The sequence below is a fragment of the Gopherus flavomarginatus genome, chromosome 20 (genome assembly GCF_025201925.1).
Source record: "Gopherus flavomarginatus isolate rGopFla2 chromosome 20, rGopFla2.mat.asm, whole genome shotgun sequence".
NCBI lineage: Eukaryota > Metazoa > Chordata > Testudines > Testudinidae > Gopherus > Gopherus flavomarginatus.
In genome coordinates this window covers 5,566,761-5,591,550 of record NC_066636.1, presented here as the reverse complement: position 1 = coordinate 5,591,550, position 24,790 = coordinate 5,566,761, and the positions used below count along the sequence as shown (strand labels likewise).

The window sequence follows — 24,790 nt, the reverse complement described above, 5'->3', positions numbered from 1 at the left end:
CTAAATAGACAGCTGCTGGAGTCTCTCATTATAAAAGCGTGTTTTCTATTCCTTTCATTCTCGAATGTCTCTTCTGAATGCCTCTCCAATTTATCAACATCTTTCCTGAACTGTAGACACCAGAACTAGAGACAGGATTCCAGCTGTGGTTCCATCAGTGCCAAATAAAGAGGTAAAATAATCTTTTAACCTTCTCTTTGATGAAGATTGAGCTCCTTAAGTCTTGCTCTATTGGCCCTGTTCTTCAGGCATCCTTGTAGCTCTTTGCTGAAGCCTCTCCAACTCTGCCTCCAATGATATAGCCAGCTTGTTAACTCCTGCACGCCTGTTATCTTTTTCCCTTCCAAGGCCAATGGAACACCCAAGTTTATTGATTTACACAAACATAACAGCTACCATGGGGAATACAAATGAAGACATTCCATTTGAGAAACAGACTTTTCTACCTCTTGGGCTGAACTTCATCCGTACTCACGAGTTTTAGTAGCAGAATGCATTATTATTGTTACCTCTTTGTGTTGTGGTTGCATCTGGGAGTCCCTGTCATGGACTGCAACTCCATTGTGCTAGGTGCTGTACAGACATGGAACAAAAAGTCTGTCTTGTTCTCTTCCACTGAGTCAGGAAATTACATTAAGATGGAAAGAAACAGGCTGCGATAATAAAATCACTGGATGAATTTTGCAAAAATGAGTTTATTGCTTCACAATCATACCCGCAAGTTTATTTGTTTTTATTGACAATCAGAATAAAGTCTTTTTCCTCATTAAATACCCTAGAGGACACAGAAAGTCATGAGGGCTACAGTTATGGCCCTGTGAGGAATTCCTAGCTCAGATGGCAGCGAGTCCACTCCAGGGAGGGAAGATGCTTCATCAGCCAGGATTTTGTTTAGACGTCACTAGAAGACAAAAACAGGAGAAGAGTTAATGAGCCTCCTTCAGGACTGGGAAGATGTCTCAGTAAGATTCCTTTGCAATTAATTCATAGATTTTAAGGCCAGAGGGGACCATTAGGTCATCTAGTCAGCACGAGCCAGAGAATTTCAACCACTCTTTCCTGCAATGTAGAAAGAACTACACTAGGGTGCAATGTAAGGGGATGCTTTCACGATCAGTAGCTTGTGACTGGACTGCAGCGTATCTTTTAGATGGCTAGTCCATTGAGATATAAAGACTAGCAAGTGATGGAGAATCTACCTCACCCCTGGGTCAGATGCTCCAATGGTTAATTATTTTCTCTCTGGAAAAAGTTGCATCTTATTTCTGATCTGAACCTTTCTAACACCATCTTCCAGACACTGGGACCTGCTCTGCCTTTGTCTGCTAGATTAAGAAGCCCTCTGCAATCAGAAATCTCCTCCCCATGGAGGTATCTATAGGCCATCATAGAAAGATCAGAGGAAAGGGCAGCATCTGCAGAGCCACTCACCACCCGGAGAAGTCTCTGGCCTTCCAGGCATCGATAACCTCAGTGATGTTCCCCGCGACCCCCCCACTGGGCAGCTGCAGGTCGTCGGAGACGTCACCGTTGAAGTTCCCGCAGGATGCGCATAGCTTGTTAGCCAGGCTCTCGCTGACTATCACTGTCACTTCCCCACTGGGGCTGAACAGAACCTGCACCCCCACGGCCTGGACCACGGCCACGCCGCCCTGAGACTCACGCACAGACACAGCATCAGAGATCTTCACTGGGAGCGGCACTGGGCGCCCGTTCACCTGGAACACACAGACGTAGATCAGAGGAGAACTGGGAAACGTGGGGATGAATGGCAGGACCTGATCTACAGTCCACAGGCCCATTACATGGCAACAAGATCTAGAGTCTTGGGGCCACAGTAACTGGCAATAGACTTAGACTGAGAGGTGCAGAAAACACTATGACTGATGGAGGAGCCAATCAATAAGCAGTGCTCTGGAGAGCAAATTGTTCCATTTCTCTCAATACCCAATGAAGGTGCAGTAATTTGCATAGGCAACTTGACTGGCAAACGTCCCTCCTGCCTTCAGCGTTATTGACCTGTGAGCAATCGTGTCTCTTAGTGGGAAAAGTCAAGAACTCTGGAGACTTTATGAAAATGATTTAATTCCCTCCTTTGAATATTTGGTGAATTCGCTTATTTGAATAAATGACCGCAGCCAATCAAGAGAGAGAAAAGGTGGGTGAGGTGATATCTTTTATTGCACCAACTACTCTTGGTGGAAGGGACAAGCTTTCAAACTACACAGAGTTCTTCTTCACGAGGGTGTAGCTTGCAAGCTTGTTTCTTCCACCAACAGATGTTGGTCCAATACAAATTATCACCTCATCCACCTTGTCTCTCTAATATCCTGGGACCAACACACCTATAACAACACTGCAAACAACTGTTCAGGTTACCGAGTTCTGAATGTGACATCATAACACTGCCTCTGATTCCTCCCTCAATCCCCTGGGGGCAATCTCCCCCAATGGAGAGGGTCCCCCAGGATGGGGTGGTCTTTCCCCCAATGATCAGGTACCCCAATGAAAGGCGGGATCTCTCCCAGGGACCCTACTGAGTCACAGAGACCCTTCCTAAAACAGTTCCCTGCCTCTCCTCCAACATCAGAGGTGGGACACAGAAGGGGTGAGGAGTGGCTGGGAGTCAGGACTCCTGGACTGCAGCCCCACCTCTGGGAGGGGAGTGGGCTCTAGTGGTTTAGAACAGGAGGAAGTCAGGACTCCTGGGTTCTAATTCAGTCTTTGCTATTGAATAATTGTTAATCCATAACTCACATCATCCCCTACAGCCTCTATCATAGAATCATAGAATATCAGGATTGGAAGGGACCTCAGAAGGTCATCTAGTCCAACCCCCGGCTCAAATCAGGACCAATTCCCAACTAAATCATCCCAGCCAGGGCTTTGTCAAGCTGAGTCTTAAAAACCTCTAAGGAAGGAGATTCCACCACCTCCCTAGGTAACCCATTGCAGTGCTTCACCACCCTCCTAGTGAAAAAGTTTTTCCTAATATCCAACCTAAATCTCCCCACTGAAACTTGAGACCATTACTCCTTGTTCTGTCATCAGGTACCACTGAGAACAATCTAGATCCATCCTCTTTGGAACCCCCTTTCAGGTAGTTGAAAGCAGCTATTAAATCCCCGCTCATTCTTCTCTTCTGCAGACTAAACAATCCCAGTTCCCTCAGCCTCTCCTCATCAGTCATGTGCTCCAGCCTCCTAATCATTTTTGTTGCCCTCCGCTGGACTCTTTCCAGTTTTTCCACATCCTTCTTGTAGTGTGGGGCCCAAAACTGGACACACTACTCCAGATGAGGACTCACCAATGTCGAATAGAGGGGAATGATCATGTCCCTCGATCTGCTGGCAATGCCCCTACTTATACAGCCCAAAATGCCATTAGCCTTCTTGGCAACAAGGGCAGACTGTTGACTCACATCCAGCTTCTCATCCACTGTAACTCCTAGGTCCTTTTCTGCAGAACTGCTTCCTAGCCATTCGGTCTCTAGTCTGTAACAGATTCTTCCATCCTAAGTGCACTTGTCCTTGTTGAACCTCATCAGGTTTCTTTTGGCCCAGTCCTCTAATTTGTCTAGGTCCTCTGTATCCTATCCCTACCCTCCAGCGTATCTACCACTCCTCTCAGTTTAGTGTCATCTGCAAACTTGCTGAGAGTGCAGTCCACGCCATCCTCCAGATCATTAATGAAGATATTGAACAAAACTGGCCCCAGGACCACGTCCTGTCAACACAGGGGGATCATGAAGCTGAATTAATTGATCTTTGAAATGCCCAGGTCAGCCTTTGACTCAGGCTGTTCTAATGTGGCCCCCTCTTACCCAGGTCTCCTTGTTCCTTTTCACAGCTATGAAAGCATCTTGGAAGAAAATGTAGGCGGTTGTCCCAGCCATCAGTGCCCGAACGCCACATGCCCTGATGTCCACCACCACCCTGAACCAGGAGGAGGCGCTGTCATTGCAGAGAGAGGCCAGCTCGTAAGCTCCACTGCGGAGATCTCCTCCAGAGGCGCCATCGAAGGAGGTGAGCTGGGCTCCGGGGAGCAGTGTGCACCGGCCTTCCTGTTTCACACACCCACGCACTCCATTCTGGAGCGCACAGATCTCTTTGTTGGGGCAGCTGTGTGGCTCACAGACAAGCCTGCCTGAGGCCTGGCAGGTGCACTTCTCAGAGCAAGCACCGGAGATGATGCTCTCCCCAGCCTGCAGGAAAATTCCCAAACAACTTTGTTACAGAAAAGCAGCAGGAGAAAATTCCCAGGATGGGATCAACTCAAAGCTCCCTTTGATTATTTAAATTACAGTAGCCTGCCAAGGACAGGGTCCCATTGCGCTGGGTGCTGTACAAATAAATAGTGAGAGACAGTCCCTGCCCCAAAAGGTATGTCTACTGCAGAGTTATCTCGAGAGATCTTTCTTTCTCTGGGGTAGGAATGAGACCAGGAGGAATGGGAGTGAGCAACCTGACTGGTCTGAAGATGGAGCATGATAAGTTTAGGAAATTCCTAGACAGGAAAGGACCTGTCCCATTCCCCATCCTCCAAGCCAGCCACTTACCCTAACTGGGGATCAGGATTAGACCTGCAGCCCCCTAGAGGGGAAAGGCAACATGTCCCTTTCCCTACCCCCCTAAGCCAGCCAGTGTCTCATTCTGGGCTGGATCAGACCCAGCGCCCTCTAGTGGGGAAAGGCTCCATATCCCATTTTCCATCCAATGCCATGGTTTTCCTGTGATGAATTCCTAGCGCATGGCATAGTTTCATTTCCACATGCAAGGATCACACACGGTAGGTGTTTGGATGCTCATCTAACCCAATGTCACTGACAGTAGTGGAAGTCACATGGGTAACTGAAGGCAGGACATAGCTGTAGGTTTTATGTGTTGCTGCACTGAAGGGCACAGACACCCAGTCACTGTAACTCCCAGTGGGAAGCTGGTACAATCCCACACCTACAAGGGCATCCAATGCCAAATGACAGCATCGAGTATGACAGCCGACTCATATCCCAGCACCCACCTTGATGTAGCGTCCGTCACGCACGCAGCCGCATCTGTCCGTGGACGTGCACGTTTCCCCATTGAATGCGTAGCCCGCATCACACTGGCAGCCTTCAAAGCATTTTGCAGTGCATTGGGCAGGGGTGGACAAACCAGCACAGGTGAAATCACAGGATCTAGTGCACAGCTCATAGTGGCTATTGGTTGGGCAGGTGAAAGCTGGAGAGACAGAAGTAAATGATAATGAGGGATGAAAAACTGATTCCACCACGGACATAATTCTTAGAGAATAACAGAGCTAGGCAAAATGTTTAGGTGAGACAGAATTTTTGCTGAAAAATGCATTTTTCATTTGGGTCAAATTCAATGAATATTTTCAGCTGGAAAAAGCATATTGGGTTTTTCTAATAAATAGTTAACATGGGTTGGTTTTTTTTCAACTTTTCATTTCAAAATTGAATTTTGTCTCTAAATTTGGCCAATTAAAAACAAAATCACACACACACACACACACACACACACACACACACACACACACACACACACACACACACACACACACACACACACACACACACACACAAGCCATACCAAAATGGTGGAGTTGAAACAAAAAATTTGGCCAAAAAATTGTTTCAAGTCAACCCAAAATGTTTCAGTCAATTCAAAATTATTCACTTTCATCAAGTTTTCCAGTTAAAAGAAAACATTAGAAAAAAATGGTTTCAGTTCCAGGCAACCCAGGTTTTTGAGAGGGATTGTCCAGCTCAGGCGTTGAACAAAAGAATCTGTGAGTTGCTGCCTTGTGGTGATTGTTTGTTCTCTGGCTGAGTTGAAATAGAAACAGAAGGATTTTTATTTAATTTTCATTTTCAGGGTACTTTAAAGAAATCAGATTAAAATTCTAAAAGTTGTTTCAAATAAAAAAAAAATCAGATAGTTTCAGTTTTTCCAGATTTTTTTTTCAACCAAAAGAATTCAGCAAATTTGACAGAAATTCTCCAAACCTTTCAGTCAATCTAAATATGCATTTTTGGTGGAAAAAGAAGATTTATGTGAAAAATGTGATCGCGATGTGATAGTTTATATTTTCTGGTTTAGATCTCATTTCACCACTGGTAGAGTCATTTTTCTGAGTGCACACTGGAGGCTGGGTTTATATACTGTCTGGTACGCTGTCCATCACCCCTAATGGCACAGCCCCTCTAGCCCAGCGAGGGAGTACTGGGGCAAGCATTGGCTCACATGGTGGTGTGCTTTCTGTTAAATCATCCGCACGGCAGCACTTCCTAGCACTGCTCTAGGGCACTGGGGTCAGCACAGGCTCGAGAGGAGACTGTCTAGTACTGAGGCTATGTCTGCACTAGAGCAGCTACAGCGGCACAGCTACAGCCCTGCAGCTATACTCCATCCCACCTCCTGCAGCCTGCAACCAACCAGCTACCAACCCCTCATAACTGGTTTAGCTTGGAGATCTGACAAGCAGAGAGATTGTGATCAGGGCCGGCTTTAGGCCTATCCCACCAATTCCCCCAAATCAGGCCCCGCGTCTAAGAGGGCCCCGCGCCCAGTGAGAATCTCTTCCTTGGCTAGAGCCGCTTTTTTAATTTTTACTCAGCCAGCGGCACTCCGGGTCTTCAGCGGCATTTCGACAGTGGGTCCTTCAGTGCCACCGAAGACCTGGAGCAAGTGAAGGACCTGCCGCCGAAGTGGCGCTGAAGACTCGGAGCACTGCCTGGTGAGTACAAGCCCCATGTGGTTTTTTACATAGGTTTTGGGTTTTTTTAAGTCATCCCTGCCGAGGCCTCGCTGAAACTATTCGAATTGGGCTCCGCACTTCCTAAAGCCGGCCCTGATTGTGATACCACATCACTAGCTGCAAATACAGCTGAAGATAAGAGCAGGCTGTACATTGTTCTGTAAACTTACGGCAGAAGGAGGCTGTTCTCCAGGCACTGACTGTGGCTCCAGCTGCCTGGCACGCGGCAGTGTAGGCCTGGACACTCTGGCAGAGGATTTCTCTTGCTCCATTGGCAGCACACATGTCATAGAGACAATGGTTGAAATACTCGGTAGGGCTGACCAGCGAGTGACAGTATTTAAAGGGACCTGATGTCGCTCTGATCAACCCACAGGAGCTATCGACCTTGTATGGCGCTGTTTTAGCTGCATCACAGACCGGGCATCTTTCCCCACAGCCATTGGAGCATGTGGCACCATCAATGGGCACCTTCCAGGAGGCCCCAAACTCATCCGCGTTTTGGGCGCTCCTCCCACTGGGCAGCAGGAAGTCGTCGTTCTTGTCACCGTTGAAGTTGCCGCACAAGCCGCACACGTGTCCCTTGTAGGAGCTGGGGATGGAGACTAGGACATAATAGGAGGTGTCGTAAAGGACTTTGAGGCCAGAGGCAGACTGGACAATGATGTTGTTCCCCTCCTGGTTGATCTGAAGTTTCCCATCGTGCATAGCCAGTGGGAGAGTGTAGAGCTCCTCGTCCACCTGTGCCAATGAGAGGGAAATTCACCTGTCACTTGTGCGGACTCAGCAGCTGTGTCCTGGTTACTTACTTACTTACTTATACACACACACACACACACACACACACACACACACACACACACACACATACACCACTCTAGGCTACAATGAGAATAATCTCAAACGGGGACTTACCGTGACTTTCCACTTCCTTCCCCTCTCCATGGTGATGGTGTAACCATGAACGGAGACCACCACCAGCCGTGCCACTGACACTTGCCCATTACCGTAGCTCTCATTTTCTACCACCACGGAGAAGTTTGCCAGCCCAGCGTCACTGCTGCAGACTCTGGCTAAGCTGTAAGTGCAAGTGCCTTGGAAATCAAAGGCCCGTCCGTCAAAGGTCAGATAATGAGGGTCACCAGACGCTACACATTTGCCCCAGCCCACGGCGTGGCAGCCTAGGATTCCATTCTCCACCCTGCACTGCTCATTGGCTCTGCAAGAGGCCTCCCGGCACTTGATGACCCCGTTGTCTTGGCAACGGCACCGTTCCTGGCAGGAGGCACTGGTGTAGAACTCCTCTCCCTTCCTGTAGTACCTGCCCTGGTGCACACAGCCGCACTGCGCGATGGGGACGCACCGGTCTCCACTCAGGAGGAATCCGGCGTCGCAGAAACAACCTTCAGCACAGGGAGCGTCACAGCCATCCGGTGCTGAGAGGCCATGGCAAGTGGCAGGACAGCCGCTCCCACAAAGCTCGTAGTGGGAGTTACGGGGGCAGGTGGGGCCTGCAGGAGAAGATCAGAGAGAACATGCAAATAGGGATGAGAGAAGAAGAAATGCAAAGGTAAGCTGAAAGAAATCTCTCTCTATTCATATCACTTACAATAGGATTGTTCTGGGGGGTTCGGAGCCAGGAGTCCTGGGTTCTATTCCTAGCTCTGGGAGGAGGGCTGGGGGCTAGGAGTCAGGACTCCTGGGCTGTATCCCAGATGTGGAAGGGCAGTCAGGTCTAGAGGGTTAAAGCAGTGCAGACAAGGGCCAGAGTTCCTGAGTTTTCTTTCTGACACTTCGCAGGGCGTTTGGTCTAGTGGTATGAGCTGCAGACAAAGGGACGTGTTCAAGTTGCATTCCAAATTCTGGCAGTGGGCTGCTGTGTATTGTTTAGTGATGGAGGACTGGGAGCCAATACGCCTGGGTTCTGCCACTGGATTCTCATGCGACTCTGAGCAAATCACTTTAGTTCTCTCTGCCTCCGTTTTCCTGCACCCTGATAGGAAGGATGAACTGTGTTTGCAAAGTGTTTCCAACCCCCTGGGAGAAAGCTGCTGGCAAGGGGACAGGATTACGTTACTACAGAATAAAGTTAAAGCAGAGACCAGGAGGTGACCCTTACTATCAGTGACACTGGAGGAAAACTACTGCAAGATGATAGCTCTATAGGGCCAGTGATACATGATGGCTGAGCCATTCTGAGCCCACCCTCTAGAAAGCGCTGCACATGCACACTATGCACACAAAGAGAAGTCAATTAGCAGTACTTACTGCAGAATAAGGCTGATCTCCACTGCCCTATCTGGATGCCCCTGGCTTGGCAGGCTGTCACGTAGGCACTGATCGCGCTGCAGAGAGCATCACGGTGACCCTTGTACTGGCATGCGTCAAAGACACAGTCGTCGAAGAAGGAGGCTGGGTTGATGATCTCATGGCACTCTCTGAATGGCCCGTCCCCTCTGGTGATGACCCCACAGTACCGATCTCCCTTGTAGGGTTGTCTCTGAGCCTCACTGCAGACTGGGCAGTCCGTGGTGCAACTGGGCAAGCATCCAGGGACTTCCCCCACCTTCCAGCTCTCTGCGAACTGGACGGCGTTCGCTGCCCGGCTCCCATTCCTCATGGTCAGGTCGTCACTGGCAGTTTGGTTGTTGTCACCACACAGTCCGCAGAGGGCGCTGGCGTAGGTGTTGGGCACAGTGACCCGGACCAGGCTGCTCCCGTCGAAGGTCACCGTCAGAGCGAAGGCGGTCTTGATGAGGACTTGGGCTCCACTGACATAGGCCTGTAGTTTCTCCTCATGGTAGAAAGGCAGGTCCATGAAGACTTCATCCACCTGGAACAGATGTGGCAAGACCAGGGCTTAATTTTGAATGAACACTGCCAGGAGGAGGCAGAGCACGGGGACACAGGACTTGTGGATTCTATACCCAGCTCTGAGATAGTAATGATGTCTACAGGGGTAGAAGAGGGAGGGCTGGGAATCAGGACTCCTATGTTCTATTCGTGGTTCTTCAAGGGCAGTGAAATAGGTGAGATCAAGGGGGCTGGGAGTCAGGACTCTTGGGTTATACTCCTAGTTCTGGGAGGCGAGATGAATCTAGTGCTGAGAGCAGTGTAGGACAGGTCCACAAAGATGCTATCCATCTGGATCAGATGTGTCAGCGATGGTCAAGGTCTGAATTCCCAGTTACACTAAGACACTTTCACACCCCTTGACGGAGTAAATGCAATTTACTCCAACTCTACACTGTCAGAGCAGTGTAAAAGGCGTTAGTGCAACAGAATTCGGGGTCAAAGATCTTAGTGGAGGAAGCTTTTAGGGATGTTATTTAACAGGGCCAGCTGGTGTCAATCAAACATTGAAGTTAATGAGGCCAGATCCCCAGCTAAATGAATGAGTCAGCTGAATGTGCAGCAGTTACACTGGCATAATGGCACTTACTGGGGAGAGAAAATCCTGCCGTATATATTCACAAAGAGGCACTTAGTTACTTCCCACACACCCACCACCAGCTCAGTGTACAATGGATGCAGATCTCATTTCTGAAAGGGGGAGAGAAATCAGGGGCAATGTATCCACAGCAAGAGTTCAGAGTAGCAGCCGTGTTAGTCTGTATCCACAAAAGAACAAGAGTACATTGGCCAAACCGGACAGACTCTATGCAAAGGAATAAATGGACACAAATCTGACATCAGGAATCATAACATTCAAAAACCAGTAGGAGAACACTTCAACCTCTCTGGTCACTCAGTAACAGACTGAAAGGTGGCAATTTTGCAATAGAAAAGCTTTAAAAACAGACTCCAATGAGAAACTGCTGGACTTAAATTAGTATGCAAATTAGATACCATCAATTTAGACTTAAATAGAGACTGGGAATGCCTGAGCAATTACACATATTGAATCTATTTCCCCATGTTAAGTATCATCACACCTTCTTGTCAAACTGTCTGAAATGGACTATCTTGATTATCACTACAAAATTTTTTCTCTTAATTAATTACCCTCTTAGAGTTGGTAGGGCAACTCCCACCTTTTCATGTTCTCTGTATGTGTATATATATTTTGTTACTATATGTTCCATTCTATGCATCTGATGAAGTGGGCTGTAGCCCACAAAATCTTATGCTCAAATAAATTTGTTAGTCTCCAAGGTGCCACAAGTACTCCTGTTCTTTATCAACAGGAAGAGTTCCTGCTCACAGCTCCCTGAGTAGTCCTGTGGCTCTCCATCCCTACCTTGATCTTGCGGGGATATTGCTGGCTGACAGTGATGTTTCTGCCGTACACCTCCAAGGTCACCGCTTTGGTGTAGGACACGGCCTTGCTGCCACGGTTGTTATTCTCCACCTTGATATTGAACGGAGTGAGTGTAGGGTCCTCGGAGCAGACCCCAGCCAGCTGGTAGATGCAGGTGCCCATGAAATCGTACTTTTTCCCATCAAAGGTGGTGTAATGAGGGTCCCCGGAGGCCGTGCAGGTGGAGTAGCTAATTGGGTAGCAGTCACGGACCCCGTTGATCACGGCACATCTCTCGCTAGCCTTGCAGCTGGTCTCCTGGCAAACCACCAGGCCAAGGCTGGGGTCACACCTGCACCGAGAGCGGCAGTTCTCATCGGCCCAGAAATTCTCACTGGGTTTGTAGTAGCGGTCGTTGTAGTCACAGCCACAGCTCCCCAAGGGGACACACTGGCCGGCACTCAGGATGTAACCGTTGTCACACTGGCAGGTCTCCACGCAGGGCTCCTGGCAGGAGGAGTTGGCAATTTGGTCGGAGCAGCTGGCTGGGCAGGCGTTCCCACAGGCATCATAGTGGCTGTTCTCAGGGCAGATTGGGACTGGGAGGGAGTCAAAGGGGGGGGATTTAACAACACAGGAAATGAACTACAAACACCTGCTTAGATGCAGCAAGAGACAGAGACAAACTCTAATGTGCAATCAGCGTCCTCTATATCACAGGCCCGATGTACAAGCAGCCACACTAAGGCCACTTCTGGAGCACAGCACGGGGAACAACCCAGTTAGGGAAGGGTGTTTGCTAGCTGGGAGAGCAGGGAAATGCTCTCTTCTTATAGAAAATCAAAGAAGTTCTGCAAAGTGTATGCAGAGCAGACTAGCCCTCACTTGTCAAGGCCTCCTCTGGAAGCCCCACCCACGCCAGATGGCCTAGGTCTCAGCACAGGCACCCTGGAAGTGGAAAGGCTAAGGAGATCCTACTGGCGTGTGCACCTATATTTCCAGGTAGTATTTCAGATGGGTCTCATCTTTCCATCGCTTTCTGATTCATCCCTCTCCTCCATCCTGTCCACCCACCAAAGCCATCCCTCTCTTCCGATCATCAGTTACATCCCTCTTACACAATGTTGACCACCCCTTATTTGAAGTGAGGAAGTGAGATTTTCTTTACGTTAGATTGTAATTAAATTTTCATTGCCTCCATCTAATTGATGTGTACATCCAGGAGTATCTATAGCTGTCTAATCTATAACCTAATCCATTTAATTATCCACCCATCTCAGCATCTAATCTACCAATCTTTACCTCTAATTGACTTTATCTTCCCATGCACCTAATCCATCTACCCATCCATTAAAGCTCTTTCTCTCTCTATCCATTTTATTCACTTATCCTCAATTGAATCTATTTAATCTCCCAATGCATCTAATCCATCCTCTTAACAATATATAGAGTCTCTCTCTTTTTCTAATCTAATCTAGGAAAGCCATGTGTCCATCTACTCTCAATCTAGCTAGTCTATTATAGGGATTCCTCAGGCCCATATCTCCATGGCGTCTGGTTGCCAAGGTGCAGTACAGAGGCTTGATGTCTGTCCTGATGCTCAGCCCACTGGCCATCTCCCCAAGCAGCAGAGTAAGTCTCGTCTAACTGCTGCTTTTGTCAATAAAGAAACCAAAGCACAGAGCTCACCACAGCCGGATGGTGTCCTCCAGTCATAGACGGTGATGCCCTGTTTCTTGCAGATGGCTGCGTAGGCCTCCAGTGCCTGGCACAGGATGTTCTTGGCTCCTCCGTTCAGACACACATCATAGATGCAGCTGTCAAAAATGTCCTTAGGTTTCACTTTGGAGTGACACTCTCTGAAGGGCCCTCCTGGTGCTTTGCTGATCAAACCACAGTATTCGTCGCCCCCATAGATCTTCTGCTTGCTCTCATCACATGTTGGGCAATTCCCTTTGCAAACATCCCAACAGAAGGGGTCCTGGTCTTTGACTTTCCAGCTCCTGGCCCATTCCACAATGGAGGAGACTCTGGTACCGTTGGGTGACGTCATGTCATCTCCACGGTTTTGGTTGAAGTTCCCACATAGGCCGCCCATGGCCCCATAATAGCTGCTGGGGAGGGTGATGATCAGGTGCCAATTCCAGTCATACGACACCTGCAGACCAAAGTCTGTCTGCAGGATAGCATTGAGACCACTCTGGTAGAGCTTGATTTTACCGTCTTCAAGGGTCACCGGCAAGCTGGTGGTCACGTCATTGATCTAGAGATAGGAGGAAAACACCAATGGTTATTTCTCTTTTCATCTCACCTATTACAAGAGTTCTGCTCCTCTGGGACAATAAAGATTAGAAAGCCCAGAATTAAGCACTTGAGTCCTCAGGGATAAAATGTTCTTTGTCCAGGGATCTGGCTGTGGAATGAATTCCCAGTGCAGATTAGATAAATTCAGAGTCTCACCAACCTTAGGAAATGCTGGAAGACCCTCCCCTTTAATAAAGCTTCTCCACCATAACGACAATGATACTCACAGATTGAAACTCGCCTAATTCACCACAAAATCCTACATCAAGCAGAGATTTCTCTACCCCCAAAAAAAGAGAAAAGACAGAAGCGCCATGGATTTGAGCAGGGACTTTACTCTTGCCAAAATATGTTATGTAGAGGATGGTTGGATAGTATGGCAGTACAAAACCAAAGAGAGAGAGACAGATTAGATAGATAGATAGATAGATATCTATGGGGATGGGTGGATGGATAGATGGAGAAAATGCAGATGTGTCCGGTGATAGATTGAGAAATGGATTGATGTGTATGGGGTGGATGGAGAGAAAGAGAGATGTGTGTGGGGACAAACAGAGGGAGGGATAGATGTGTATCCTGACAGATGGATAGACAGATTTGTCATGGGATTGATGCATATGTATGGGGATAGATAGATAGATAGATAGATAAATGTGTATGGGCATGGGAGTAGTGATAGGGAGATATTTTTATTCTAAATGTAACCTTTCTGATCATTTTTGCACTTTTTACTCACTCTGATTTTCCCAACTTCCCTCTTGTGGATGGAGATGTTGTACCCGTAGACGGAGATGTTGGTCAGGCGCACGTAGGAGACAGCCTGGTTGCCACCCCTGTTGTCGTTCTTCTCATCGATGGTGAAGGGCACCAGGGTGGGGTCGGTCCCGCAGTACTTGGCCAAGGTGTAGGTGCAGGTGCCCTGGAAGTTGAAGCTCAGCCCGTCGAAAGTGTGATAGTGCGGGTCCCCCCAGCCCCAGCAGGTTCCAATGAAGTTGGGAACACACATTGCACGGCCGTTCTCGATCTTGCACGTCTCCTTGGCCCGACATGTCAGGTCTTTGCAGGGATCTGAAAGGAGACAAATCCCAGCAGTCCATGAGTGAGGGCTAGGGGGCAGGGGAGCTCAGTTCAGCACAGGCCCAGTTACCCACCAGAACCCGCTGACCCACCAAAGCCATTCGGAAGATGGGCCATCCAGAGAGGAGTCAATGAGAGACAATTTCCTACAGGCCAGAGACCAAGTCCACATATCTCGGCTCACTGGATGATGAAGAAGAAATTTCTTCGGCTTCCGTAGAAGCTCTGCCCGAGTGAGATTAAGTAGCTAGTGTAAGGACCTCAACATTTGACCAAAGTGGCAGGCCTGGAGGATACTTTTCTTTACCTCTTGACGGTGACGCGCCTTGTCCAAAGCCCAGGAGAGAATCAATGACTTGATTTGACATATCCTGCCTCCCAGCCCATCAGCTCCAACCCAGAGAACCTACTATGTAACCTGGGAGGAGCAGGGGTAGAGCAGTGAATAGAACCCAGGTGTTCTGGATCACAGACCCCTGCTCTAACCACTAGACTCCACTCTCTTCCTAGATCTAAGGATGGAAACTCTACTCTGTGCCCGCTCCTCAACTGTTCTGACTCCATTGAGTCTGCTCTAGTGACTCTGTCTCTACGTTCACCTCTCCTCTTGTTTAACTTTTGCACTCTCTTTCACCTATGTTGATGCATTGCATGACTCCATCTCTAATCTGACAGGTTTCATCACTGGAGCAGCTGTGAGCTTCACAGGTCATCCCTTGGGCAGGAGTGCAGGTGCAGTTTTGCTGGCACTTGTTGGTCAGAACCATCTCATTAGGCTGTTTGACAAAAGAGAAAATAACACAATGTAGCCTGGGGAAATGTAGTTTTTCAGTGCAGAGATGTTCAGTTACGTGGAGGCCATATCTGGAACTAGAATGGAGCATCTTATCTCCCAGCCCACGCCTGCTCTACTCCACTCGGCACCACTGCCTTCCCAGAGCTGGGGAGAGACCAGAGGAGTCGTGACTCCCAGCTCCCTGCTCTAACCACTAGACTCCACTGCCCTTCCAGACACATGGGTCATGGAACCAGCCTTGCGCCATTAGTGCCTTCTGCCTTTCTACAGAGATTCATCCATTGCCATTGGTAAGAGACAACGGTCTGATCCAACATGGCCGATGAGAGCAGGGCGTGGAGGAAGCGAACGAATAGGAGTTAATACCCCAGCAGGGGGCGGTACCTTGTAATATAGCCCCATGTTGAAGCACCCACAGCTCTGCAGAGGCACGCAGCCCTGGCCGTCGAAGAGGAAGCCATCGTCGCACTGGCAGCCTTCGGCGCAGGTGTCTGGGCACTTCCTGGCGTCGGTGATCCTGGCACATGTAGTGGTACAGAGGTCGGCGCACAGCTCGTAGTGACCGTTGTCCGGGCAGCGCAGAGCTAAAGCAGAGAGAGAAGTAATTGATGGCTGGAGGGATCTCACCCCACAGCTTAGAGGGACAGACATGAAGGAGAGGAGAATCTAACTGGGACGAGAGGAGCAGGTCTCCTTTATAACGGAACAAGAAGTTGTTGGTTCCCACCCAAAGGAGTCTCTGAAGAAGCCCAGAGGCCTGGTATGAGATACCTAGAATTGCTGTCCCCGCCCCCCCAAGGGAGGCGGAGCGACTGGGACAGGCCCTTGTGCTACACTAGCATCATGGCACTTACGGCAGAAGGAGGCGCTCCTCCAGGGCTGGATGGTGACCCGGGCCTCTTGGCAGGCTGTCACGTAGCTGTAGATGCTCTGGCACAGGACCTGGGAATCTCCGTTGCCCAGGCACAGATCATACAGGCAGTTGTTGAAATACACAGTGGGGCTGACCGTGCTGTGGCAGGCAGCAAAAGGGCCATCTGGGGCCGTGAGCAGACCACAGTACTTGCGCTGTTTGAAGAAGTCCCTCTTTCTCTCCTTGCAGACCGGGCAGCTGTTCCCGGCGCATCCGTCCTCACAGGCCGCTCCCGGGATTGGGACTTTCCAGGCGGAACCGAACGCTGCCACATTAGGGGCCGCCCTGCCATCGGGGAGCAGGAACTCATCGTCCCGACGCCCGTTGTAGTTCCCACACAGGCCGCATGTCTGGCCCTGGTAGTTCCCTGGGACGGTGACTCTGGCGTGGTAAAGCAGGTCGTAGCTGACGGTGAGGCCAAAGTCCGTTTGCACCAGCACGTTCCCGCCGTGCTGATATGCTTGGAGCTGCCCATCGGCCACGACCACAGGGAGGTTGTGAGACACCCCGTCCACCTGGAAGAGACAGAGCATTCCCTGTGAGCCGCGGGAGTGGATGCTGTAGGGGTGGCCCATGGGCACAAGACAAGGTTTCAGTGACACCTGGGCAAATCTGTAGTGACTCCACTGAACTCAATTAAGTTATGGCCATTTCTGCTCTCACTGAGCCCAAGGCAAATCCAGGGTCACCTCGTTCAGTGCAATGGCATCAGGGCCCGATTCTGATCTCAGTTCCCTGGGCTTACTCTGCAATCACCCTCTGAGCACAATGAGCTGAGGGCTGGATTCCGATCTCACTTGTCCCATAGAAAACCCAGAGCGATTCTGCTTTCTTCAGCGGGACGCCTGTGGATTGGCACTGGTGCCAATAAGGTCAGGATCAGATCCTGGGTATTTGACCCCTCCTGCCTACATGCTCCTAATGAGTGACCCAGGAGACAAGTGCCCCTTGGATTGGCACGTCGGTGGGGCTGCCCCTTTGCAGGGTTCAGCCCCTCGGGATCATCTTGAGCAGGACTTACCATGACGAGCCCCTTCCTGTTCTGCAGCAGGGTGAGCGTGAGCCCGTAGACCTCCACAGACACCAGCTTGGTGACAGACACCTTGCCGTTGCCCCAGGGCTTGTTCTCCACCTTCACGGAGAAGGACGTCAGGTTCCCGGCATCAGCGCAGGTCTTGGCCAGGATGTAGGTGCAGGTGCCTTGGAAATCGAAGGCGACTCCATCGAAGGAGAGGTAGTGGGGGTCCCCGGCAGCAGAACACGTTGCCGATACGACAGGGTGGCATTTCCGGACGCCATCCACCACTTTGCACTGCTCATTCGCTGCACACGAGGTCTCCCAACACTGCACCCCCCCATTGTCTTTGCACTGGCACTTCTCCCGGCAGGAAGCCTTGGTGTAGAACACCTCTCCCTTCCTGTAGTACCTGCCCTGGTGCACACAGCCGCACTGCGCAACGGGGACGCACCGGTCTCCGCTCAGGAGGAACCCGGCATTGCAGAAACACCCTTCAGAACAGGGGGCGTTGCAGCCGTCCGGCGCCGAGAGGCTGTGGCAGGTGGCAGGGCAGCCATTCCCACAGAGCTCGTAGTGGGAGTTACTGGGGCAGGTGGTGCCTGCAGGAGAAGATAAGAGGGAACATACAGATGGGGGTGAGAGAAAGCTTCTTAAATTAAGGTACAACCAGAAGAAAAGGTGCAGGTATCACTTACAAGATAGTGTTGTTCGGGGGAATTGGGAGCCTAAACTCCTGCTTCTAGTCATGGTTCAGGGTGGGAAGTGGGGTCTACTAGGTTAGAGTGGGGAGGGCTGGGAGCCAGGACTGCTGGGCTCTATCATTGGCTCTGGGGTGTGAAAGTGGCATCTAGTGGTTAAAAGCAGGGGAGACTGGAACTCAGGACTGATGAGCTCCAGTCCTTTCTGTGAGCAGCCAAAGGGATCTAGCCAATCAGAGCTGGAGGTCTTGCAATCAGGTTTCCTCAGTGCATTGCCAGCTCTGGGAAGGGATTAGGATCTAGCAGCTTAGCCACAGAAGGGCTGGGAGCCAGGACTCTGGGGTTTTCTTTCTGACTCTTGGAGGGACGTTTGGTCTAGTGGTTACAGCTGCAGACAAGGGGTCGCGTTTCAAATTGAGTCCCAAATTCTGGAGTGGGCTGCTGTGTAGTGTTTAGTGATGGAGGACTGGGAGTCAGGATAGCTGGGTTCTGCCATTGGCTTCCCCTGTGACTCTGAGAAACCTGCTTTAGTTCTTTCTGTGTCCGTTTTCCTGACCCTGATGGGAAGGACGACTAGTGTTTGCAAAGTATTTCCAACCCCTGGGAGGCAGGTGCCAGCAAGGGGACGGAATTACATTGCTACAGCATGAAGTTGAAGCAAAGCTCAGTAGGTGATCTTCATGGTTGGCTACACTGCTGCAAGATGATAGGTGTATAAGGCCAGAGACACACAGCAGAGCCGTTCTGAGCCCCCTGCAGAGGGTGCAGCAAAGGCAGACTAGCCAGTCCTTAAAGTAGATTCTAGAGGTGACACTTACTGCAGAATGAGGTTGACCTCCACTGCCTTATCTGGATGCCCTTGGCCTGGCAGGCCGTCACGTAGGCGCTGATCGCGCTGCAGAGAGCATCCCGGTGACCCTTGTACTGGCAGGTATCAAAGACGCAGTCGTCGAAGAAGGGAGCTGGGTCGATGACCTCATGGCACTCTCGGAATGGCCCGTTCCCTCTAGTGATGACCCCACAGTACCGCTCTCCCTTATAGGGTTGTCTCTGAGCCTCACTGCAGACTGGGCAGTCCTTGGTGCAACTGGGCAAGCATCCAGGGACCTCCCCCACCTTCCAGCTCTCAGCGAACTGGACGGCGTTCGCCGCACGGCTCCCATTCCTCATGGTCAGGTCGTCACTGGCAGTTTGGTTGTTGTCACCACACAGTCCGCAGAGGGCGTTGGCGTAGGTGCTGGGCACAGTGACCCGGACCAGGCTGCTCCCGTCGAAGGTCACCGTCAGAGCGAAGGCGGTCTTGATGCGGACTTGGGCTCCACTGACATAAGCCTGTAGCTTGTCCTCATGATAGAAAGGCAGGGCCACAAATACACCGTCCACCTGGAACAGACACGGCAGGGCCCAGGGTTAATTTTGAATGAATACTGCAGGCAGAAGGTGGGGACCCAGGACTCCTGGATTCTGTCCCTGGCTCGGAGAGAGGAGCGGAAGGGAGGGAAAGGGAAAGAAGGGGGTGGGACCTAACATCTTAGAGCAGGGGAGGCTGGGAGCCAGGACTCCTGGGTTCTAGCCTCAGTTCTGTGAGAGGAGTGGGGTCTGGAGGCTTAGAGTAGTGGGGGATGGGAATCAGGATTTCTGGGTCCTATCCTCAACTCTGGGACGGCAGTGGTTGGAGCACGGGGGCTGGGAGCCAAGACTCCTGAGGTCTATCCCCAGCTCTAATTGGGGAGTGGGGCCTAGCAATGAGAGTAGCTTTGCAAGACATGTTCACAAAGATTGTGTACATCTGGTTGGGATGGTCTGAATTGCCAGTTACACTAAGGCCTGTCTGCACTAGTAAATTAAGTCAGTATCACTATCGCTCCGGGCTGTGGAAACTCCACCCCTCTGACCGATGCAGTTAAACTGACCTAACTCCTGGTGTAGACATTGCTAGCTCAACGAGAGAATTCTCCTGTCAACCTAGCTAGTGCCTCTTGTGGGGGTGGCTTGCCTACATCAATGGGAGAACTCCTGCCACTGGCATTGGTAGCATCTTCACTGAAGCACTACAGTGCTGCAGCTACCACAGTTCTGTTGTGCCATATTAGTGGTTGATTTGTGAGCAGCCCTAAGACTCTCTCACATCCCTTGGGCAGTGTAAATACAATTGACTCCAACTCTCTGCTGTCAGATACCTGGAAAAAGCCTTTGTGCAACAGAAGTCAGGGTCAAGTACTTTGGTGGAGGAAGCTTTTAGGGCTGTTGATTCCTTTGGAGTCAATGGGCCAGATTCCCAGCTGGTGTGAATTATTCGATTCCCTGGGGAGGGACTCGGACCCGATCCCCAGCTAAACGAGTGAGGCTACTGAATGCACAGCAGTTACACTGGCATAACGGCACTTATCGGGAGGAGAAAATCCTGCTGTCCATATTCACAAAGGGGCACTTAGTTACTCCCCCTACACCCACCGCCAGCTCAGTGTACAATGGACGCAGGTCTCATTTCTGCAAGGGGGAGAGAAATCAGGGGCAATGTGTAAACAGGAAGAGTTCCTGCTCACAGCTCCCTGAGTAGTCCTGTGGCTCTCCGTCCCTACCTTGATCTTGCGGGGATATTGCTGGCTGACAGTGATGTTTCTGCCGTACACCTCCAAGGTCACCGCTTTGGTGTAGGACACGGCCTTGCTGCCACGGTTGTTATTCTCCACCTTGACGTTGAACGGGGTGAGCGTGGGGTCCTCGGAGCAGACCCCAGCCAACTGGTAGATGCAGGTGCCCATGAAATCGTACTTTTTCCCATCAAAGGTGGTGTAGTGAGGGTCCCCGGACGCCGTGCAGGTGGAGTAGCTAATTGGGTGGCAGTCACGGACCCCGTTGATCACGGCACATCTCTCGCTAGCCTTGCAGCTGGTCTCCTGGCAAACCACCAGGTTGAGGCTGGGGTCACACCTGCACCGAGAGTGGCAGTTCTCATCGGCCCAGAACTCCTCACTGGGTTTGTAGTAGCGGCCATTGTAGTCACAGCCACAGCTCCCCACGGAGACACACTGGCCGGCACTCAGGACGTAACCGTTGTCACACTGGCAGGTCTCCACGCAGGGCTCCTGGCAGGAGGAGTTGGCAATTTGGTCGGAGCAGCTGGCTGGGCAGGCGTTCCCACAGGCCTCGTAGTGGCTGTTCTCAGGGCAGATTGGGACTGGGAGGGAGTCAAAGAGGGGGGATTTAACAACACAGGAAATGAACTACAAACACCTGCTTAGATGCAGCAAGAGACAGAGACAAACTCTAATGTGCAATCAGCGTCCTCTATATCACAGGCCCGATGTACAAGCAGCCACACTAAGGCCACTTCTGGAGCACAGCACGGGGAACAACCCAGTTAGGGAAGGGTGTTTGCTAGCTGGGAGAGCAGGGAAATGCTCTCTTCTTATAGAAAATCAAAGAAGATCTGCAAAGTGTATGCAGAGCAGACTAGCCCTCACTTGTCAAGGCCTCCTCTGGAAGCCCCACCCACGCCAGATGGCCTAGGTCTCAGCACAGGCACCCTGGAAGTGGAAAGGCTAAGGAGATCCTACTGGCGTGTGCACCTATATTTCCAGGTAGTATTTCAGATGGGTCTCATCTTTCCATCGCTTTCTGATTCATCCCTCTCTTCCATCCAGTCCACCCACCAAAGCCATCCCTCTCTTCCGATCATCAGTTACATCCCTCTTACACAATGTTGACCACCCCTTATTTGAAGTGAGGAAGTGAGATTTTCTTTACTTTAGATTGTAATTAAATTTTCATTGCCTCCATCTAATTGATGTGTATATCCAGGAGTATCTATAGCTGTCTAATCTATAACCTAATCCATTTAATTATCCACCCATCTCAGCATCTAATCTACCAGTCTTTACCTCTAATTGACTTTATCTCTCCATGCACCTAATCCATCTACCCATCCATTAAAGCTCTTTCTCTCTCTATCCATTTTATTCACTTATCCTCAATTGAATCTATTTAATTTCCCAATGCATCTAATCCATCCTCTTAACAATATATTGAGTCTCTCTCTTTTTCTAATCTAATCTAGGAAAGCCATGTGTCCATCCACTCTCAATCTAGCTAGTCTATTATAGGGATTCCCCAGGCCCATATCTCCATGGCGTCTGGTTGCCAAGGTGCAGTACAGAGGCCTGATGTCCGTCCTGATGCTCAGCCCACTGGCCATCTCCCCAAGCAGCTGAGTAAGTCTCGTCTAACTGCTGCTTTTGTCAATAAAGAAACCAAAGCACAGAGCTCACCACAGCCGGATGGCGTCCTCCAGTCATAGACAGTGATGCCCTGTTTCTTGCAGATGGCTGCGTAGGCCTCCAGCACCTGGCACAGGATGTTCTTGGCTCCTCCGTTCAGACACACATCATAGATGCAGCTGTCAAAAATGTCCTCAGGGTTCACTTTGGAGTGACACTCTCTGAAGGGCCCTCCTGGTGCTTTGCTGATCAAACCACAGTATTCGTCGCCCCTATAGATCATCTGCTTGCTCTCATCACACGTTGGGCAATTCCCTTTGCAAACATCCCAACAGAAGGGGTCCTGGTCTTTGACTTTCCAGCTCCTGGCCCATTCCACAATGGAGGAGACTCTGGTACCATTGGGTGATGTCATGTCATCTCCACGGTTTTGGTTGAAGTTCCCACATAGGCCGCCCATGGCCCCATAATAGCTGCTGGGGAGGGTGATGATCAGGTGCCAATTCCAGTCATACGACACCTGCAGACCAAAGTCTGTCTGCAGGATAGCATTGAGACCGCTCTGGTAGAGCTTGATTTTACCGTCTTCAAGGGTCACTGGCAAGCTGGTGGTCACGTCATTGATCTAGAGATAGGAGGAAAACACCAATGGTTATTTCTCTTTTCATCTCACCTATTACAAGAGTTCTGCTTCTCTGGGACAATAAAGATTAGAAAGCCCAGAATTAAGCACTTGAGTCCTCAGGGATAAAATGTTCTTTGTCCAGGGATCTGGCTGTGGAATGAATTCCCAGTGCAGATTAGATCAATCCAAAGTCTCACCAACCTTAGGAAAAGCTGGAAGACCCTCCCCTTTAATAAAGGTTCTCCACCATAACGACAATGATACTCACAGATTGAAACTCGCCTAATTCACCACAAAATCCTACATCAAGCAGCGATTTCTCTACCCCCAAAAGAGAAGAAAAGACAGAAGCGCCATGGATTTGAGCAGGGACTTTACTCTTGCCAAAATATGTTATGTAGAGGATGGTTGGATACTATGGTGATGGGCGGCAGTACAAAACCAAAGAGAGAGAGACAGATTAGATAAATAGATAGATATCTATGGGGATGGGTGGATGGATAGATGGAGAAAATGCAGATGTGTCTGGTGATAGATTGAGAAACGGATTGATGTGTATGGGGTGGATGGAGAGAAAGAGAGATGTGTGTGGGGACAAACACAGGGAGGGATAGATGTGTATCCTGACAGATGGATAGGCAGATTGGTCTTGGGATTGATGCATATGTATGGAGAAGGAAAGATAGATAGATAGATAGATAGATGTATATGGGCATGGGAGTAGAGATAGGGAGATATTTTTATTCTAAATGTAACCTTTCTGATCATTTTTGCACTTTTTACTCACTCTGATTTTCCCAACTTCCCTCTTGTGGATGGAGATGTTGTACCCGTAGACGGAGATGTTGGTCAGGCGCACGTAGGAGACAGCCTGGTTGCCACCCCTGTTGTCGTTCTTCTCATCGATGGTGAAGGGCACCAGGGTGGGGTCGGTCCCGCAGTACTTGGCCAAGGTGTAGGTGCAGGTGCCCTGGAAGTTGAAGCTCAGCCCGTCGAAAGTGTGATAGTGCGGGTCCCCCCAGCCCCAGCAGGTTCCAATGAAGTTGGGAACACACATTGCACGGCCGTTCTCGATCTTGCACGTCTCCTTGGCCCGACATGTCAGGTCCTTGCAGGGATCTGAAAGGAGACAAATCCCAGCAGTCCATGAGTGAGGGCTAGGGGGCAGGGGAGCTCAGTTCAGCACAGGCCCAGTTACCCACCAGAACCCGCTGACCCACCAAAGCCATTCGGAAGATGGGCCATCCAGAGAGGAGTCAATGAGAGACAATTTCCTACAGGCCAGAGACCAAGTCCACATATCTCGGCTCACTGGATGATGAAGAAGAAATTTCTTCGGCTTCCGTAGAAGCTCTGCCCGAGTGAGATTAAGTAGCTAGTGTAAGGACCTCAACATTTGACCAAAGTGGCAGGCCTGGAGGATACTTTTCTTTACCTCTTGACGGTGACGCGCCTTGTCCAAAGCCCAGGAGAGAATCAATGACTTGATTTGACATATCCTGCCTCCCAGCCCATCAGCTCCAACCCAGAGAACCTACTATGTAACCTGGGAGGAGCAGGGGTAGAGCAGTGAATAGAACCCAGGTGTTCTGGATCACAGACCCCTGCTCTAACCACTAGACTCCACTCTCTTCCTAGATCTAAGGATGGAAACTCTACTCTGTGCCCGCTCCTCAACTGTTCTGACTCCATTGAGTCTGCTCTAGTGACTCTGTCTCTACGTTCACCTCTCCTCTTGTTTAACTTTTGCACTCTCTTTCACCTATGTTGATGCATTGCATGACTCCATCTCTAATCTGACAGGTTTCATCACTGGAGCAGCTGTGAGCTTCACAGGTCATCCCTTGGGCAGGAGTGCAGGTGCAGTTTTGCTGGCACTTGTTGGTCAGAACCATCTCATTAGGCTGTTTGACAAAAGAGAAAATAACACAATGTAGCCTGGGGAAATGTAGTTTTTCAGTGCAGAGATGTTCAGTTACGTGGAGGCCATATCTGGAACTAGAATGGAGCATCTTATCTCCCAGCCCACGCCTGCTCTACTCCACTCGGCACCACTGCCTTCCCAGAGCTGGGGAGAGACCAGAGGAGTCGTGACTCCCAGCTCCCTGCTCTAACCACTAGACTCCACTGCCCTTCCAGA

The 24,790-nt window shown here is 50.2% G+C and overlaps 1 protein-coding gene across 1 annotated transcript in view; it reads right to left on the bottom strand.

The window, feature by feature from the left end:
* Window positions 1-891: 891 nt before the first annotated feature.
* Window positions 892-24,790, bottom strand: part of LOC127038387 (IgGFc-binding protein-like) — a 38,091-nt gene continuing 14,192 nt past the window's right edge. Inside the window, 19 exon segments of the mRNA XM_050930966.1 lie at window positions 892-901; window positions 1,432-1,718; window positions 3,824-4,204; window positions 5,020-5,219; window positions 6,930-7,500; window positions 7,675-8,270; window positions 9,028-9,592; window positions 11,000-11,598; window positions 12,689-13,262; window positions 14,040-14,371; window positions 15,054-15,156; window positions 15,561-15,760; window positions 16,031-16,604; window positions 17,111-17,706; window positions 18,624-19,188; window positions 20,388-20,986; window positions 22,077-22,650; window positions 23,438-23,769; window positions 24,452-24,554. Of these exon segments, the coding sequence (XP_050786923.1) occupies window positions 892-901; window positions 1,432-1,718; window positions 3,824-4,204; window positions 5,020-5,219; window positions 6,930-7,500; window positions 7,675-8,270; window positions 9,028-9,592; window positions 11,000-11,598; window positions 12,689-13,262; window positions 14,040-14,371; window positions 15,054-15,156; window positions 15,561-15,760; window positions 16,031-16,604; window positions 17,111-17,706; window positions 18,624-19,188; window positions 20,388-20,986; window positions 22,077-22,650; window positions 23,438-23,769; window positions 24,452-24,554 (7,761 nt within the window).